General features: G+C 54.6%; 1 protein-coding gene across 2 annotated transcripts in view; it reads right to left on the reverse strand.

Annotated features, from left to right (window-relative positions):
• Window positions 1–8,414, reverse strand: part of LOC116953915 (estrogen-related receptor gamma) — a 127,983-nt gene extending 119,569 nt beyond the window's left edge. Inside the window, exon 1 of one of the 2 annotated variants that reach the window (XM_076051987.1) lies at window positions 8,313–8,414. In XM_076051987.1, the coding sequence (XP_075908102.1) occupies window positions 8,313–8,341 (29 nt within the window). In that variant the 5' untranslated portion in view covers window positions 8,342–8,414. Of the gene's footprint in view, window positions 1–2,505; window positions 2,581–8,312 lie in introns of those variants that run through there. The other variant, XM_032974222.2, reaches the window with a different exon arrangement.
• Window positions 8,415–16,363: the final 7,949 nt, after the last annotated feature.

Genomic DNA, 16,363 nt, shown 5'->3' on the forward strand with positions numbered 1-16,363 from the left:
ATCACGGTTGGGATCGAACCCACGACCTCCTGTGTACCAGGCGAGGGAGTTAACATCTCCTAGCCACCGTGATGATGATAGAGACGCAGACTCCAAATATACAGCAGGCGTCACGGTCGGGATCGAACCCACGACCTCCTGTGTACCATGCGAGGTAGTTAACATCTCCTAGCCACCGTGATGATGATAGAGACGCAGACTCCAAATATACAGCAGGCGTCACGGTCGGGATCGAACCCACGACCTCCTGTGTACCATGCGAGGGAGTTAACATCTCCGAGCCACCGTGATGATGATAGAGACGCAGACTCCAAATATACAGCAGCCGTCACGGTTGGGATCGAACCCACGACCTCCTGTGTACCAGGCGAGGGAGTTAACATCTCGTCACCGTGGCGCTCGAGTCGAGGCTGTGGTACGAATCTGAGACTGTGGTACAGTAAAGTGCAATTACGGATTCGCAGGGGAGAGAGAGGCGGAGTTAATCATTGGCAAAGGAGCAAAGGGTCTTGAACAAGCGAGGTACGTGGAACGTAAACGGGTGGCTCTTCACCTGGGGTGCGAGATGCCCTTTCTGGGGGTGCGAGACATGGCCAGATTTTTTTCGAATGTAAATCGAAAAACCCAAATTAAAGCACGGGCACGCAAGTACAAACTACTGTTTCATCAAACCCCATGTATTTATTAACATTACATTTTTTGTTTTGTTTTACGACTGACAACCAAAGGGGGTTCTAGGCTGCGGTAAAGGTTTAGAGAATCACTGGCTTAATACGATTGTGTGACCAAGCAGGAAAGGGTTCTCTAAGATGGGGCAGAAATCCTGGGAGCCCCGTTCACATTGCCCGAGAGGCAAGCTGCTCCAATGTCAGTCCAAACAGCCCATCCGGCCTGCAGGGCAGTGCCGGATTATCGTAGTAGCTACATGTAGTAGTAGCTAGTAGTACATGTAGTAGCTACATGTGTAGTAGTAGCTACGGGCCCCGCACTTTCAAGGGCTCCGCGCTAAACGCTTTCAAGCTGTCAATTCCGGTTCAGCGATTCTGCACTTGCTCTATTACTATAGTACTATACTGCCCTTCAACTTGTATGAACGGCTGGGTGTTTCAGGTTAGCGATTTGTCGTATTATCTGGCTGTATAGAAAATGAAAAAATACAATTACTTCACAATGCAAGTAAAAAAAGTGTTTTAATATATATATTTTTTAATTTAGGGCCCCCTTATAACATATGCTACAGGCCCCGCACTAGCTTAATCCGGCACTGCTGCAGGGCACACTTCATTTGAGCCAATGCATCATCGCCCATGTAAGTGCCGTATATGTAAAACTTTCACACCATACGCAGCCGAGCCCATACCACAACTCACGTTCGCCCATGTTGAAGTCGACACAGGCCACGTCTCTCAACACATCCCAGTGCATGTAGCCAATGTAAGTCCATACACACCTCAGAGCCCACAGAGCGTATACAATGGCATAAAATAGCCAACGTTAAGCCCATACAGGATATACATCCCAGGTAGCCCTTACGACACATGCTAGTCCATCATGTATGCTGTGAACTCGTTCTGTATATTCACACACACAAAATAAAGCTATATAGTTTCATGCACCACTTACACAATTCATGAATCCCGGACGGTCCATTCAACGCGTGTAAGTTCGTGGCAGGCCATGCAATCCGGCCCCAACAACCCAAACATTCCCAAGTATGCCCGCAGCTGCTGCGCTGCATGATGCAGTCCACAGAGGCAACATGTCCCCTATAGAGCTCGCCGAACCGATGCAGCTCACACAGCCCAATGCAGTTAATTCTGGTTTACACTATACACATACAACCCCCGTACCCTGCACAGATCACGATGCGCCCCTACGCAGCTTTACAACAGATCGTACTGCCCATGAAGTTCACACAGGACATATCGCAGGGTCGTGTAGCAAGCTTCTCCCCCACCACCACCCCAACGCAATCCTTCATCAGCACGTGTTGTTGCTGCTGCTACTGCCCGGACACGCATCGTCCCACAATTAGCCCCACACGCGCTCACCTCTCTCTCTCTGTGACCACGCTTCACGCACACAGTCCCGGAGCGAGAGCAGAGCCACTCACTCCTCGGCGGAAAAATTCCGCTCGCGAGCGCCCACGGGCGTCCACAGCTCCGCGAAGTTGCACAGGCGAATAAGACAAGGGAAACGGGACACAGAACACTCCCCACCCCGACACCGCCAAAAAGACCGACGTCACCGGCAGGGGTCACAGCCGCCGCCGCGGTCACGCCTTGCCGGGGTGCTACCGCTAGGAAAGCAGCGGGGGCCCGGCGAGGCCTAGGTCCGCGCCGGGCTGTGGAGCGCGGCGGAGACGAAGCGCGGCTCCGCGTACCCACGGACCCCGGCGCCAGGCGGGGATCCGCGTGGACGCGCAGCGTGGGGGAGTCTGGAAGGGATCGGGCCCCGAGGTCGGCAGAGCGAGAGAGGGGGAGAGGACACGAGGGTCACCCGTACCTGTGCCTCGGGCCGCCAGCACGCCGCCTGCGGTGCACCATGTCCGCGGTGACGTCACGCGTCACGTGGCCACGCCCCCCCACAAGCCCCCTACCCACAAGCCCCCTACCCACAAGCCCCCTACCCACAAGCCCCCTACCCACAAGCCCCCTACCCACAAGCCCCCTACCCACAAGCCCCCTACCCACAAGCCCCCTACCCACAAGCCCCCTACCCACAAGCCCCCTACCCACAAGCCCCCTACCCACAAGCCCCCTACCCACAAGCCCCCTACCCACAAGCCCCCTACCCACAAGCCCCCTACCCACAAGCCCCCTACCCACAAGCCCCCTACCCACAAGCCCCCTACCCACAAGCCCCCTACCCACAAGCCCCCTACCCACAAGCCCCCTACCCACAAGCCCCCTACCCACAAGCCCCCTACCCACAAGCCCCCTACCCACAAGCCCCCTACCCACAAGCCCCCTACCCACAAGCCCCCTACCCACAAGCCCCCTACCCACAAGCCCCCTACCCACAAGCCCCCTACCCACAAGCCCCCTACCCACAAGCCCCCTACCCACAAGCCCCCTACCCACAAGCCCCCTACCCACAAGCCCCCTACCCACAAGCCCCCTACCCACAAGCCCCCTACCCACAAGCCCCCTACCCACAAGCCCCCTACCCACAAGCCCCCTACCCACAAGCCCCCTACCCACAAGCCCCCTACCCACAAGCCCCCTACCCACAAGCCCCCTACCCACAAGCCCCCTACCCACAAGCCCCCTACCCACAAGCCCCCTACCCACAAGCCCCCTACCCACAAGCCCCCTACCCACAAGCCCCCTACCCACAAGCCCCCTACCCACAAGCCCCCTACCCACAAGCCCCCTACCCACAAGCCCCCTACCCACAAGCCCCCTACCCACAAGCCCCCTACCCACAAGCCCCCTACCCACAAGCCCCCTACCCACAAGCCCCCTACCCACAAGCCCCCTACCCACAAGCCCCCTACCCACAAGCCCCCTACCCACAAGCCCCCTACCCACAAGCCCCCTACCCACAAGCCCCCTACCCACAAGCCCCCTACCCACAAGCCCCCTACCCACAAGCCCCCTACCCACAAGCCCCCTACCCACAAGCCCCCTACCCACAAGCCCCCTACCCACAAGCCCCCTACCCACAAGCCCCCTACCCACAAGCCCCCTACCCACAAGCCCCCTACCCACAAGCCCCCTACCCACAAGCCCCCTACCCACAAGCCCCCTACCCACAAGCCCCCTACCCACAAGCCCCCTACCCACAAGCCCCCTACCCACAAGCCCCCTACCCACAAGCCCCCTACCCACAAGCCCCCTACCCACAAGCCCCCTACCCACAAGCCCCCTACCCACAAGCCCCCTACCCACAAGCCCCCTACCCACAAGCCCCCTACCCACAAGCCCCCTACCCACAAGCCCCCTACCCACAAGCCCCCTACCCACAAGCCCCCTACCCACAAGCCCCCTACCCACAAGCCCCCTACCCACAAGCCCCCTACCCACAAGCCCCCTACCCACAAGCCCCCTACCCACAAGCCCCCTACCCACAAGCCCCCTACCCACAAGCCCCCTACCCACAAGCCCCCTACCCACAAGCCCCCTACCCACAAGCCCCCTACCCACAAGCCCCCTACCCACAAGCCCCCTACCCACAAGCCCCCTACCCACAAGCCCCCTACCCACAAGCCCCCTACCCACAAGCCCCCTACCCACAAGCCCCCTACCCACAAGCCCCCTACCCACAAGCCCCCTACCCACAAGCCCCCTACCCACAAGCCCCCTACCCACAAGCCCCCTACCCACAAGCCCCCTACCCACAAGCCCCCTACCCACAAGCCCCCTACCCACAAGCCCCCTACCCACAAGCCCCCTACCCACAAGCCCCCTACCCACAAGCCCCCTACCCACAAGCCCCCTACCCACAAGCCCCCTACCCACAAGCCCCCTACCCACAAGCCCCCTACCCACAAGCCCCCTACCCACAAGCCCCCTACCCACAAGCCCCCTACCCACAAGCCCCCTACCCACAAGCCCCCTACCCACAAGCCCCCTACCCACAAGCCCCCTACCCACAAGCCCCCTACCCACAAGCCCCCTACCCACAAGCCCCCTACCCACAAGCCCCCTACCCACAAGCCCCCTACCCACAAGCCCCCTACCCACAAGCCCCCTACCCACAAGCCCCCTACCCACAAGCCCCCTACCCACAAGCCCCCTACCCACAAGCCCCCTACCCACAAGCCCCCTACCCACAAGCCCCCTACCCACAAGCCCCCTACCCACAAGCCCCCTACCCACAAGCCCCCTACCCACAAGCCCCCTACCCACAAGCCCCCTACCCACAAGCCCCCTACCCACAAGCCCCCTACCCACAAGCCCCCTACCCACAAGCCCCCTACCCACAAGCCCCCTACCCACAAGCCCCCTACCCACAAGCCCCCTACCCACAAGCCCCCTACCCACAAGCCCCCTACCCACAAGCCCCCTACCCACAAGCCCCCTACCCACAAGCCCCCTACCCACAAGCCCCCTACCCACAAGCCCCCTACCCACAAGCCCCCTACCCACAAGCCCCCTACCCACAAGCCCCCTACCCACAAGCCCCCTACCCACAAGCCCCCTACCCACAAGCCCCCTACCCACAAGCCCCCTACCCACAAGCCCCCTACCCACAAGCCCCCTACCCACAAGCCCCCTACCCACAAGCCCCCTACCCACAAGCCCCCTACCCACAAGCCCCCTACCCACAAGCCCCCTACCCACAAGCCCCCTACCCACAAGCCCCCTACCCACAAGCCCCCTACCCACAAGCCCCCTACCCACAAGCCCCCTACCCACAAGCCCCCTACCCACAAGCCCCCTACCCACAAGCCCCCTACCCACAAGCCCCCTACCCACAAGCCCCCTACCCACAAGCCCCCTACCCACAAGCCCCCTACCCACAAGCCCCCTACCCACAAGCCCCCTACCCACAAGCCCCCTACCCACAAGCCCCCTACCCACAAGCCCCCTACCCACAAGCCCCCTACCCACAAGCCCCCTACCCACAAGCCCCCTACCCACAAGCCCCCTACCCACAAGCCCCCTACCCACAAGCCCCCTACCCACAAGCCCCCTACCCACAAGCCCCCTACCCACAAGCCCCCTACCCACAAGCCCCCTACCCACAAGCCCCCTACCCACAAGCCCCCTACCCACAAGCCCCCTACCCACAAGCCCCCTACCCACAAGCCCCCTACCCACAAGCCCCCTACCCACAAGCCCCCTACCCACAAGCCCCCTACCCACAAGCCCCCTACCCACAAGCCCCCTACCCACAAGCCCCCTACCCACAAGCCCCCTACCCACAAGCCCCCTACCCACAAGCCCCCTACCCACAAGCCCCCTACCCACAAGCCCCCTACCCACAAGCCCCCTACCCACAAGCCCCCTACCCACAAGCCCCCTACCCACAAGCCCCCTACCCACAAGCCCCCTACCCACAAGCCCCCTACCCACAAGCCCCCTACCCACAAGCCCCCTACCCACAAGCCCCCTACCCACAAGCCCCCTACCCACAAGCCCCCTACCCACAAGCCCCCTACCCACAAGCCCCCTACCCACAAGCCCCCTACCCACAAGCCCCCTACCCACAAGCCCCCTACCCACAAGCCCCCTACCCACAAGCCCCCTACCCACAAGCCCCCTACCCACAAGCCCCCTACCCACAAGCCCCCTACCCACAAGCCCCCTACCCACAAGCCCCCTACCCACAAGCCCCCTACCCACAAGCCCCCTACCCACAAGCCCCCTACCCACAAGCCCCCTACCCACAAGCCCCCTACCCACAAGCCCCCTACCCACAAGCCCCCTACCCACAAGCCCCCTACCCACAAGCCCCCTACCCACAAGCCCCCTACCCACAAGCCCCCTACCCACAAGCCCCCTACCCACAAGCCCCCTACCCACAAGCCCCCTACCCACAAGCCCCCTACCCACAAGCCCCCTACCCACAAGCCCCCTACCCACAAGCCCCCTACCCACAAGCCCCCTACCCACAAGCCCCCTACCCACAAGCCCCCTACCCACAAGCCCCCTACCCACAAGCCCCCTACCCACAAGCCCCCTACCCACAAGCCCCCTACCCACAAGCCCCCTACCCACAAGCCCCCTACCCACAAGCCCCCTACCCACAAGCCCCCTACCCACAAGCCCCCTACCCACAAGCCCCCTACCCACAAGCCCCCTACCCACAAGCCCCCTACCCACAAGCCCCCTACCCACAAGCCCCCTACCCACAAGCCCCCTACCCACAAGCCCCCTACCCACAAGCCCCCTACCCACAAGCCCCCTACCCACAAGCCCCCTACCCACAAGCCCCCTACCCACAAGCCCCCTACCCACAAGCCCCCTACCCACAAGCCCCCTACCCACAAGCCCCCTACCCACAAGCCCCCTACCCACAAGCCCCCTACCCACAAGCCCCCTACCCACAAGCCCCCTACCCACAAGCCCCCTACCCACAAGCCCCCTACCCACAAGCCCCCTACCCACAAGCCCCCTACCCACAAGCCCCCTACCCACAAGCCCCCTACCCACAAGCCCCCTACCCACAAGCCCCCTACCCACAAGCCCCCTACCCACAAGCCCCCTACCCACAAGCCCCCTACCCACAAGCCCCCTACCCACAAGCCCCCTACCCACAAGCCCCCTACCCACAAGCCCCCTACCCACAAGCCCCCTACCCACAAGCCCCCTACCCACAAGCCCCCTACCCACAAGCCCCCTACCCACAAGCCCCCTACCCACAAGCCCCCTACCCACAAGCCCCCTACCCACAAGCCCCCTACCCACAAGCCCCCTACCCACAAGCCCCCTACCCACAAGCCCCCTACCCACAAGCCCCCTACCCACAAGCCCCCTACCCACAAGCCCCCTACCCACAAGCCCCCTACCCACAAGCCCCCTACCCACAAGCCCCCTACCCACAAGCCCCCTACCCACAAGCCCCCTACCCACAAGCCCCCTACCCACAAGCCCCCTACCCACAAGCCCCCTACCCACAAGCCCCCTACCCACAAGCCCCCTACCCACAAGCCCCCTACCCACAAGCCCCCTACCCACAAGCCCCCTACCCACAAGCCCCCTACCCACAAGCCCCCTACCCACAAGCCCCCTACCCACAAGCCCCCTACCCACAAGCCCCCTACCCACAAGCCCCCTACCCACAAGCCCCCTACCCACAAGCCCCCTACCCACAAGCCCCCTACCCACAAGCCCCCTACCCACACACCGCACTTATGCCCCCTCCCCCCATTCAGAATCAGAATACTCTGGTTCTTTCGGTAAAGTCATGTAGGTGAAAAAATAAATAAAAAAATATAAATAAATAAATTTCTATTTTTTAATAAAAAATAACACATTAAAAATTTGAAATGAATACATTTATTTATTTCTACTTTTTTTCACCTACGTGATTTCACCGAAAGAACCAGAGCGTATGGATATTTGCAGTCACGAAAACTTCAAATCCAGAATCAGAAATCTTTATTTAATTCGGGATGAATCCAATGGGCTATAAAGCTCTTTTTTTTACAGGTGTCCAGTAGGGGCAGGTCAGAACGTCACGACAACAATGCAACATTTTAACACGTGGGCTTTCGCCACCAGTGTCATTTATTATAAAGGTTTTTGGGTTGGATCGCGTTATTTATAAATGTGTCGCAACCCTCCACCACCCGACACGGCCAATCAGTAAAAATGGTGTCACGTTGGCAAAAAGACAAATAGTTAACTACTTTAGCCCACCGGTGTGTTGAAGAGTGAATCCACAACATTTACAATTTGAGTACGACGTTTCGCTGCAAATTACATCCAGCATCTTCGGGCTATTTGCCAGACGAGTGAAGCCATCCACGTGCTTCCGGTCTTAAATAGTGCAGGATGACGTCATTGTTGTTGGTGAACCCCGTCAGGATTCGAGATCAGGAGCGGGGGTGGGGGTGAATGTAATTATGTAACAGATCACTAATCAGCCACTTAGCATGTGACTCACCTGTAAGGAATTGCAATGTGTGTTGTGTTTTACTTAATAATACGCTTCCAGGCTGCGCTGAGTCCAGAGCGATCACAGCGATTAAACTTATTGGAATTCTTCTCAATTTCAATTGATTCTCTAACTAATCTTGGCAAGTAATAATTAGTTCTGCATAACACTTCAACGGTATCAAAATCAATTGAATGTCCTTGTTGGCAAGCATGCTCTGCCACTGCTGACAGCTGTGTTTGTGGGATAATTTAATGTTCCTTTGGTGTTCTTTTAGTCTTACGCTAATGTTACGTCCCGTCTGTCCAATATAACATTTACCGCATAAGCAATTGATCCGATATACACCTTCTGTTGGTAACTTTGGTAATTCATCTTTAGTACAAGACACTAGTTTTTATTTTATTTTGTGTACCGTACCAAATGTCACTTTAATGTTTTGCTTTTGCAAAACACGGGCTAATTTGTCAGTAACTCCCGAGATGTATAGTATTTTAATTGTTTTGATAATCTGATAACTTTCAGCAGTATTGTTGTTCGATGTTGATTTGCATTCAAATGCTCTGTTAATTTGAGCGTTATTCTAGCCATTCAGTCTTTGTGCTTCTTTAACATGTTTAATCTCTTACCCTAAACTTTCACCATCTGACACTGTCTTTGCCCGATGTATGATGAGTGTCTTGATGAGAGAGGTTTTCTGTGCTGGGTGATGATGCGAATCTGCATTCAGATAGGCATCTGTGTGCGTTCTCTTTCGGTGGACGCTGTGGTGGGAGGGGGGGGGAGTAAAAAGTACGCGTGCGTACAGGGAGGGGGAGAGGGGGTCAAGTTTTGACAGATTTTTGCGTTCGTACTAAATGGATGGGGCCCCAGAATCGGAGGTGCTGGGGAAGGGCAAAAACTAAACACACAAAAAACTATTCTAAAGAAACGTTTTATTTTTTGCAATCTAGATGATTTAAAAGTGCATAGCTCCCCCGGTGACTTACTAATATCGGAAGAGCATTCGAGACGGCCGCATTCGCGCATCTGAAATCGCAGTGATGGTCTTTGTCCGATGGCCAGCCAAAAGCCGCTGCTGGATGATAACCAGAATGAATATACGTGATAGTTTACGCTCCTGCTCTCACTCACACCCCCCTCTTTCACAGCCCAACCGCATCGCTTACTCGTCACTCAATCTCTCCCATTAATCTGTGAACCCACTTCACTCACTCACCCCGTGGAACCCCCTTAATTTGCCCACAGCCTCCTATCTCTATCACTCCACGCATTCCGCTCCCTCGCCCCACATTTCCCCTTCTCGCTTTACCCCCCTCCCGCTCTCACTCGCGCAACCTCTCATTCTCACTCATCCCGACCCACACCCTCACTCACCCCTCCTCCACCATCACCCCCCTACCCCCACTCTCTCTCACTCCATCGCCCCCCCCTCCACCTCACTCACCCCAATTGTCACTCACCCCACCCCCTACACTCACTCACCCAAACCCCAACTCTTACTCACCCCCCCCACTCTCGCCCTACTCTCACTCACCCCAACCCCAACTCTCACTCACCCCACCGCCTACTCTCACCCCCCTCCCCCCCACTTTCACCCCCCCCCACTCTCACTCCCCCACCCCCCACTCTCGCCCAACTCTCACTCACCCCAACCCCAACTCTCACTCACCCCACCCCTACTCTCACCCCCCCCCCCACTCTCGCCCATCTCTCACTCACCCCAACCTTAACTCTCACCCCACCCCCTACTCTCACCACCCCCCCACTCTCACCCAACTCTCACTTACCCCAACCCCAACTTTCACTCACCCCCACCCCCTACTCTCACCCCCCTCCCCCCACTCTCACCCCCCCTCCCCCCCCACTCTCATCCCCCCTCCCCCCCCCACTCTCATCCCCCCCCCCCACTCTCACTCACCCCAACCCTCACCCCCTTCCACTCTCACTCACCCCCACTCTCCCTCACCCCACTCTCAGACACCTCACCCACCACTCACTCCCACCCCCAACCCCCACTTTTACTCTCCCCATTCTCACTCACCATCCCCCCCACTCTCACCCCCCCCCCCCACTCTCACTCACCCCAACCCCCACACACACCCCCTCTCCACTCTCACTCACCCCACCCCCTACTCTCACCCCCCCCACTCCTCACCCCACTCTCACTCACCCCAACCCCAACGCTCACACCCCTCCACTCTCACTCACCCCACCCCCTACTCTCATTCACCCCCCCCACTCTCACCCCACTCTCACTCACCCCAACCCCAACGCTCACCCCCCTCCACTCTCACTCACCCCACCCCTACTCTCATTCACCCCCCCCCCACTCTCACCCCACTCTCACTCACCCCACCCCTACTCTCACCCCCCCCCCCCCCACTCTCACCCCACTCTCACTCACCCCAACCCCAACACTCACCCCCCTCCACTCTCACCTCACCCACCACTCTCACTCACTCCACCCCCGACTCTCACTCACAACATTCCCCCACTCTCACTCTCCCAACTATCACTCACTCCCCCCCCCTACTCTGGCTCACCCCACTCTCACTCATCCCAAACCCACCTCTCACCCCCCTCCACTCTCACTCACCTCACCCACCACTCTCACTCACTCCACCCCCGACTCTCACTCACAACACTCCCCCACTCTCAGTCTCCCCACTCTCACTCACCCCAAACCCACCTCTCACCCCCCCCCCCCACCCCCACAATCTTCTTTCCATTCTCAAGAACCCCCATTCCCATCCCGAACACAAACATGTTGATATCCTCGGAAAAGCTTAGACAAATACCCACACTGTATGTCTAAACGCATGCTGAGAATCTGCACGAACCGCAGGACGAAGAACACTGAAAAGCTGGAGGGGAAATGCCCAGACTTCAGCTCAGGGACTGGAAAGAAATACACATTGAGGTCTGAAAGGAGGAGAATCGTCAGAGCGCAGAACATCTTCTCAGCTCATAAAGATCAGCATGCCTGAGTCTCATAAAATTCACGAAGCCCACAGGAATGGTCTGTAGAGTATTGGGGACGTGTTCTCAATTTTTGGATCAATTCGATAACAGATCTGAAAATCGGACCTAAATAGGGGAATTCGTATGATCCGATAACAAATGTATATTGATTGGGATTGATACAAAATGTATGGTGTCACAGGAAGAGACTCACTCTAAGTGATCGGGTAGCATCACTTTTGTTCGCACGAAGACGCGTTATGTTACTGCATAATGTAAATCATCCGAATATCCACCCAAATATCTCTACATTTTTCTCAAAAATTAAAACAAAAATCTGAAATGTTTAAATCCAAAACTCATCCGTAGTCTGTATCTGATTGTCCAAAATCTCTGATCTCCGTGTTGCTTTTTTTTGTTTCTCAATAGAATTCCAAGCGTGACTTTTTCCACGTAATTTTATTGCCTTTGTCATGTTCTATACGCTGCTGCGTGTCGATTACTTGCAAGCGCATTCTCGACAGGACACAAGGTAAGCTTCATAGGGTCTGCGAAGAGTAGCTGAAACCTGATCCACGCTAATTGCTCGCACACAAACATTTTTTATTTAGCTAAATCAAAATATATAGACAAAATAAATAAAGCAGAGTCCCAACGGGCATAACCCACTTGCAGTTAATAAGGAAATGCCCTACATGTGCTTACAGTACGTGAAAAAAACACGTTGAGAAAAATATATAGTAAAATAACAATCCAGATTCAAAACCAGCATTGACGTAGATGGGTCTGAGTGTTGGACTCAGATGTTGTGCCAAAAATGAGGATGGTGAGATGGATTCTCGGGCGGTTTGCGCGACTTGGATCGGCTGGTATACGACGGGGGAAGAAGGCACAAGTGGTGGTGGACCCATCGCAAACACGCGGAGAGAAAGTCGCCTCGGAGTGCTTAGAGGAGACGTGGCACGAGGCGACGATGGAAAATCCCCACGTTGAAAGAATCCGAATACGCATTTACACTGGAGGAATCCGATAAGCTTTCAAGCTCTTTTTTTCACCGATGTTCCAGTATGGAGCAAGGTTAGAAGAAAGGCAATGAACCACGGACACAATGTGGCGGAGAGAGCGAGAAGCCAGGCCTAGAGAAAGAGGCATTTCGAAAAAAGGTGAACCAGGATTTGAAAGAGTGCAGCCGATGTCGAGATCACCCAGGACAGGAATGAACGGACACGGACGTGCAGGAAAGCAGCGCGCTACGCGAGTTAGAAAAAAAAATCCCGGGCGTGAGAAAAAAAAACAACTCTCCCAATAATAATAATAGTAGTCAATGATGAAAAAACACACAATAGGCCGTTTGTACGGCAAGTGCTAATGGCATGTGACAGCACCTGGTCATTCAGCCTCTCACCCCCTGGCCCCTCTTCCCCTCGCCTCCTGCTCACCTCCACCCCGACATCCCGTTAGCGCTTCACTTTACACCCGCACGCCACCGGCCCCCTCCCGCGCTGCGCGTGCCCCCCACACCACCCCAACCCAACCCCCCTTCACGCCTTGAGAAGCTGCCACCTCGAGTGTGGAGTGGCACAGCGGGTCACACAAACGGGTGGCCCGCACCGGCAGCCCCCTGCCCTCGCACCCCATCTCACCCCCGGGAGGGGGAGAGGGCACATGTTATCCAACAGAGCCACTCGACCCGCCGGTTTTCCCAGTCAAGAGAGTTTAAGATTGCAGATTGTTTACTTCCACGGAGCAAAAGCGCGCAAGAAATTCGCGTTTTTTTTTTTTGGTGTTACGACGAATTTAAGGCGTTTTCCCTACACCGCGGCATGCACATTGTTCGCGTGCGTCTATAGGCTGCCACGGGGCAATGGAATGATGAGATGAGATAGGATGCGATTCGCGTTCAGTTGCTGGGCCATTTAAGCGCCCGCTCAAATGCAAATCCTTGTCCTTAAGAGACGTGTCATGCACAAGGGTCGGCTATCCAAGCACTATGCAGGCTTCACACTGCTTTAGCTTCCCAGATCTGATGGGATCGGGAACATTACAGGTGATTTGATCGGATGCATTCAGAAGGGGAAATCATCATCATCGTCGTCGTCGTCGTCACACATGGTCATTCAACTGCTGGATTAAGGCCTCCTCAAGCCACCGCCACCTCTCACAATTAACCAGGCACCTTCATACAAACTGAATTTCATCTCCTTATTTATGTACGTATGTATGTATATTGAACTTCTTTCGCACCAAACATAGCCAACCGTGCCAATCGAAGGTACGGGGGGGGGGGGGGGGGTGGTGGATAACAAACTCAACACAAAAAGCAGTTCTAAAGAAATTAGTTTTTAATCTAGGTGATTTAAAAGTGCAAAACTCCAGTGGCTTCCTAATATCCGAAAGGAAATAGCGTTCCAGACGGCCGCAAAATTGGACGTTCTCTCAGATGCGTTCAATTCCTTGGCTGCCACTCTACTATTAATCTCGACCATCGTTCATCATCACTCCGAGCCGTGTTGTGTCCTGGCCCAAACCCGCTCACTTTTCGTGATATTTTGGATGAGAAAGTAAATATCCGTGGAACATGCTTATACCGTATTGATTTTATTGACATTCTTTAGATTATATTGCTGCTATAAATGTCGACATGATAAGCCACTTCTGTTGAGCTATCGTTTGTGGCCAGGTCGCTTCTGATATATAAATTAATACCTCAATGGGCTTTACATGCTTATTTAAAAAAAATAGTTTCGTTTTATTTGTATATATATTTTTAAAGGGATTTGTTTACATTTCCTATACTTTGCACTCCTATCGTGTTTTAGTTTTGTTTGTTGTTGTAACGTTCTGACCCGTCCCTTCTGGACGTCTGTGAAAAAGAGCTTCATAGCTCATCAGATTCCTCCTGCAGCATAAATAAGTACTCTGATTCTGAAATGTTACACAGACGGTCCCGTTTAGCAAAGTTGCCCGACTATTTTACACGAGAGATCCGTGGTGTGTGTGCACTCGAGGTCTTTCCGGTGCAGTGGCGAGATGTTAACTACCTCGCCTGATACACAGGAAGTCGTGGGTTCGAACCCAATCCTGTCGCCTGCTTGAGTTTGCATGTCTCTCTCCACGTGGTCGCGTGGATTTTTCTCCGGGTCCTCCGTTTACCCCCCCCCCCACATCCCCTCATCTTGAATTGTGCGTTTAGAGTGTTTGGCTGCTATACATTTACACGCAAATGAGCCACTTCGTTGAGCTATCATTTGTGATAGCCAGGTCGCTTCTGAAAACAAGCTACACAGCTCAGTGGGTCTCACCTGTTAAAATAAAATTTTAAAAAATAGTTTCGTTTCAGTTTTTTTATCCTGGCCGAAGCGAAATGTCTCCTTGATGGCATCTGGACAAACTCGCTGCAGAAACGAAAGTCAAGGTCACGGGATCAAATTCCCCACTGGTGTGTCCGCCGTACTCCCCGAATCGCGGGTCAATGCGGCGAAGAGTCCCTGAGACACAGCGACAAGCGGAGCGTCAGACATCAATCAGACGAGACGGGATTCCATTTTCTGTCAAAACAAATGATGTGGCGATGCTGGGTTGGCAGCAGCGCACAAGCTCACATAACAATAACAACAACAGCAGCAGCAACTATTCAACGAAGTCGGCAACATCGCTGTTGCCTTCAAAGCAAACCTAAATTTAGACCAGGTGACGTTTCAGGCAACGGCCCTTCGTGATAGCACATGGAGAAGCCAGAGTTGTAGAAGGCACTGTAAGGATTCCCTCGTTTGCGTGAGGGATACGTTCCGGAGATGCTTGTGGATAGCCAATTTCGCGGACAATGATATTGGCCTCCGGAAACATATCTTATAATTCAATTACCTTAAATGAATATGTAAATGAAGCTATTAATTACCTGAATCTTATCATATTAACACAAAATGTTACAATTGGTTGTAATAAACATACAGTAAGTGAAATATGAAAGTATTAAATAATAATTTGAAGCTTTCGTGATTGCAGGAATCCACACTCTTTTGTTCGCTTGTTTTGCGATCGAAACGTCGTGATCTATGATTTCTCTACCTACGTGACTTCACCGAAAGAACCAAAGAGTATTAAATAATAGTTTATAAATTAACTTACCTTAATCTCATCACTTTATCTCTCATCACTTTATCTCATCACTGGGAGAAGGAGGGACAGAGAGAGAGAGAGAGAGACAGAGAGAAGATTGAGAATGAAGAGGACGAGAGGTGACATTGACGGAGATGAGAGAGGCGAGATGAGGTGGCAGGAGGCCATGAAGAGATTTAAAGACGAGCGTCGTGTGGGAGGAAATAGGGGTACCCGGAGAAAAATCCACGTGCACGAGGTGGGGGATAAGGCAGCGCTCTATCCCATACAGACGGAACAGATGGAATGGGCGGGGGGGGGGGGGGTCCACATTTGCTATACTGCTTTCTTCTGTGGAAAGTAAAGATGCACCCCTAACAGGCAGAGAGACGGACGGACGGACAGGGAAAAGCTAACGGATTCCATAATAAAAGTTTTTTGGGTTAAATCGCGTAAATATAATTGCGTCCTTAACACGACACCACCCGAGACAGCCAATTAGTAAGGTTTGTCCCGTAAACAACCCGTGTCCATATTGTTTAGTTGTTTCGGTAAAGGCACGTAGAAGGGAAACCATAAAATAAAATAAAAATATATAAACAATAAAATTCTCACGACGTTTCGACTGCAACACAAGCAATCATCATCAGGTGTGAAAACCACACCTGATGATGATTTTCACACCTGATGATGATTGCTTGTGTTGCAGTCGAAACGTGAGAATTGTATTGTTTTTTTATTATTTTATTGT

This window comes from Petromyzon marinus, chromosome 53 (genome assembly GCF_048934315.1).
Source record: "Petromyzon marinus isolate PM22_M1 ecotype Great Lakes invasive population chromosome 53, UKy_Petmar_22M1.pri1.0, whole genome shotgun sequence".
Taxonomy (NCBI): domain Eukaryota; kingdom Metazoa; phylum Chordata; class Hyperoartia; order Petromyzontiformes; family Petromyzontidae; genus Petromyzon; species Petromyzon marinus.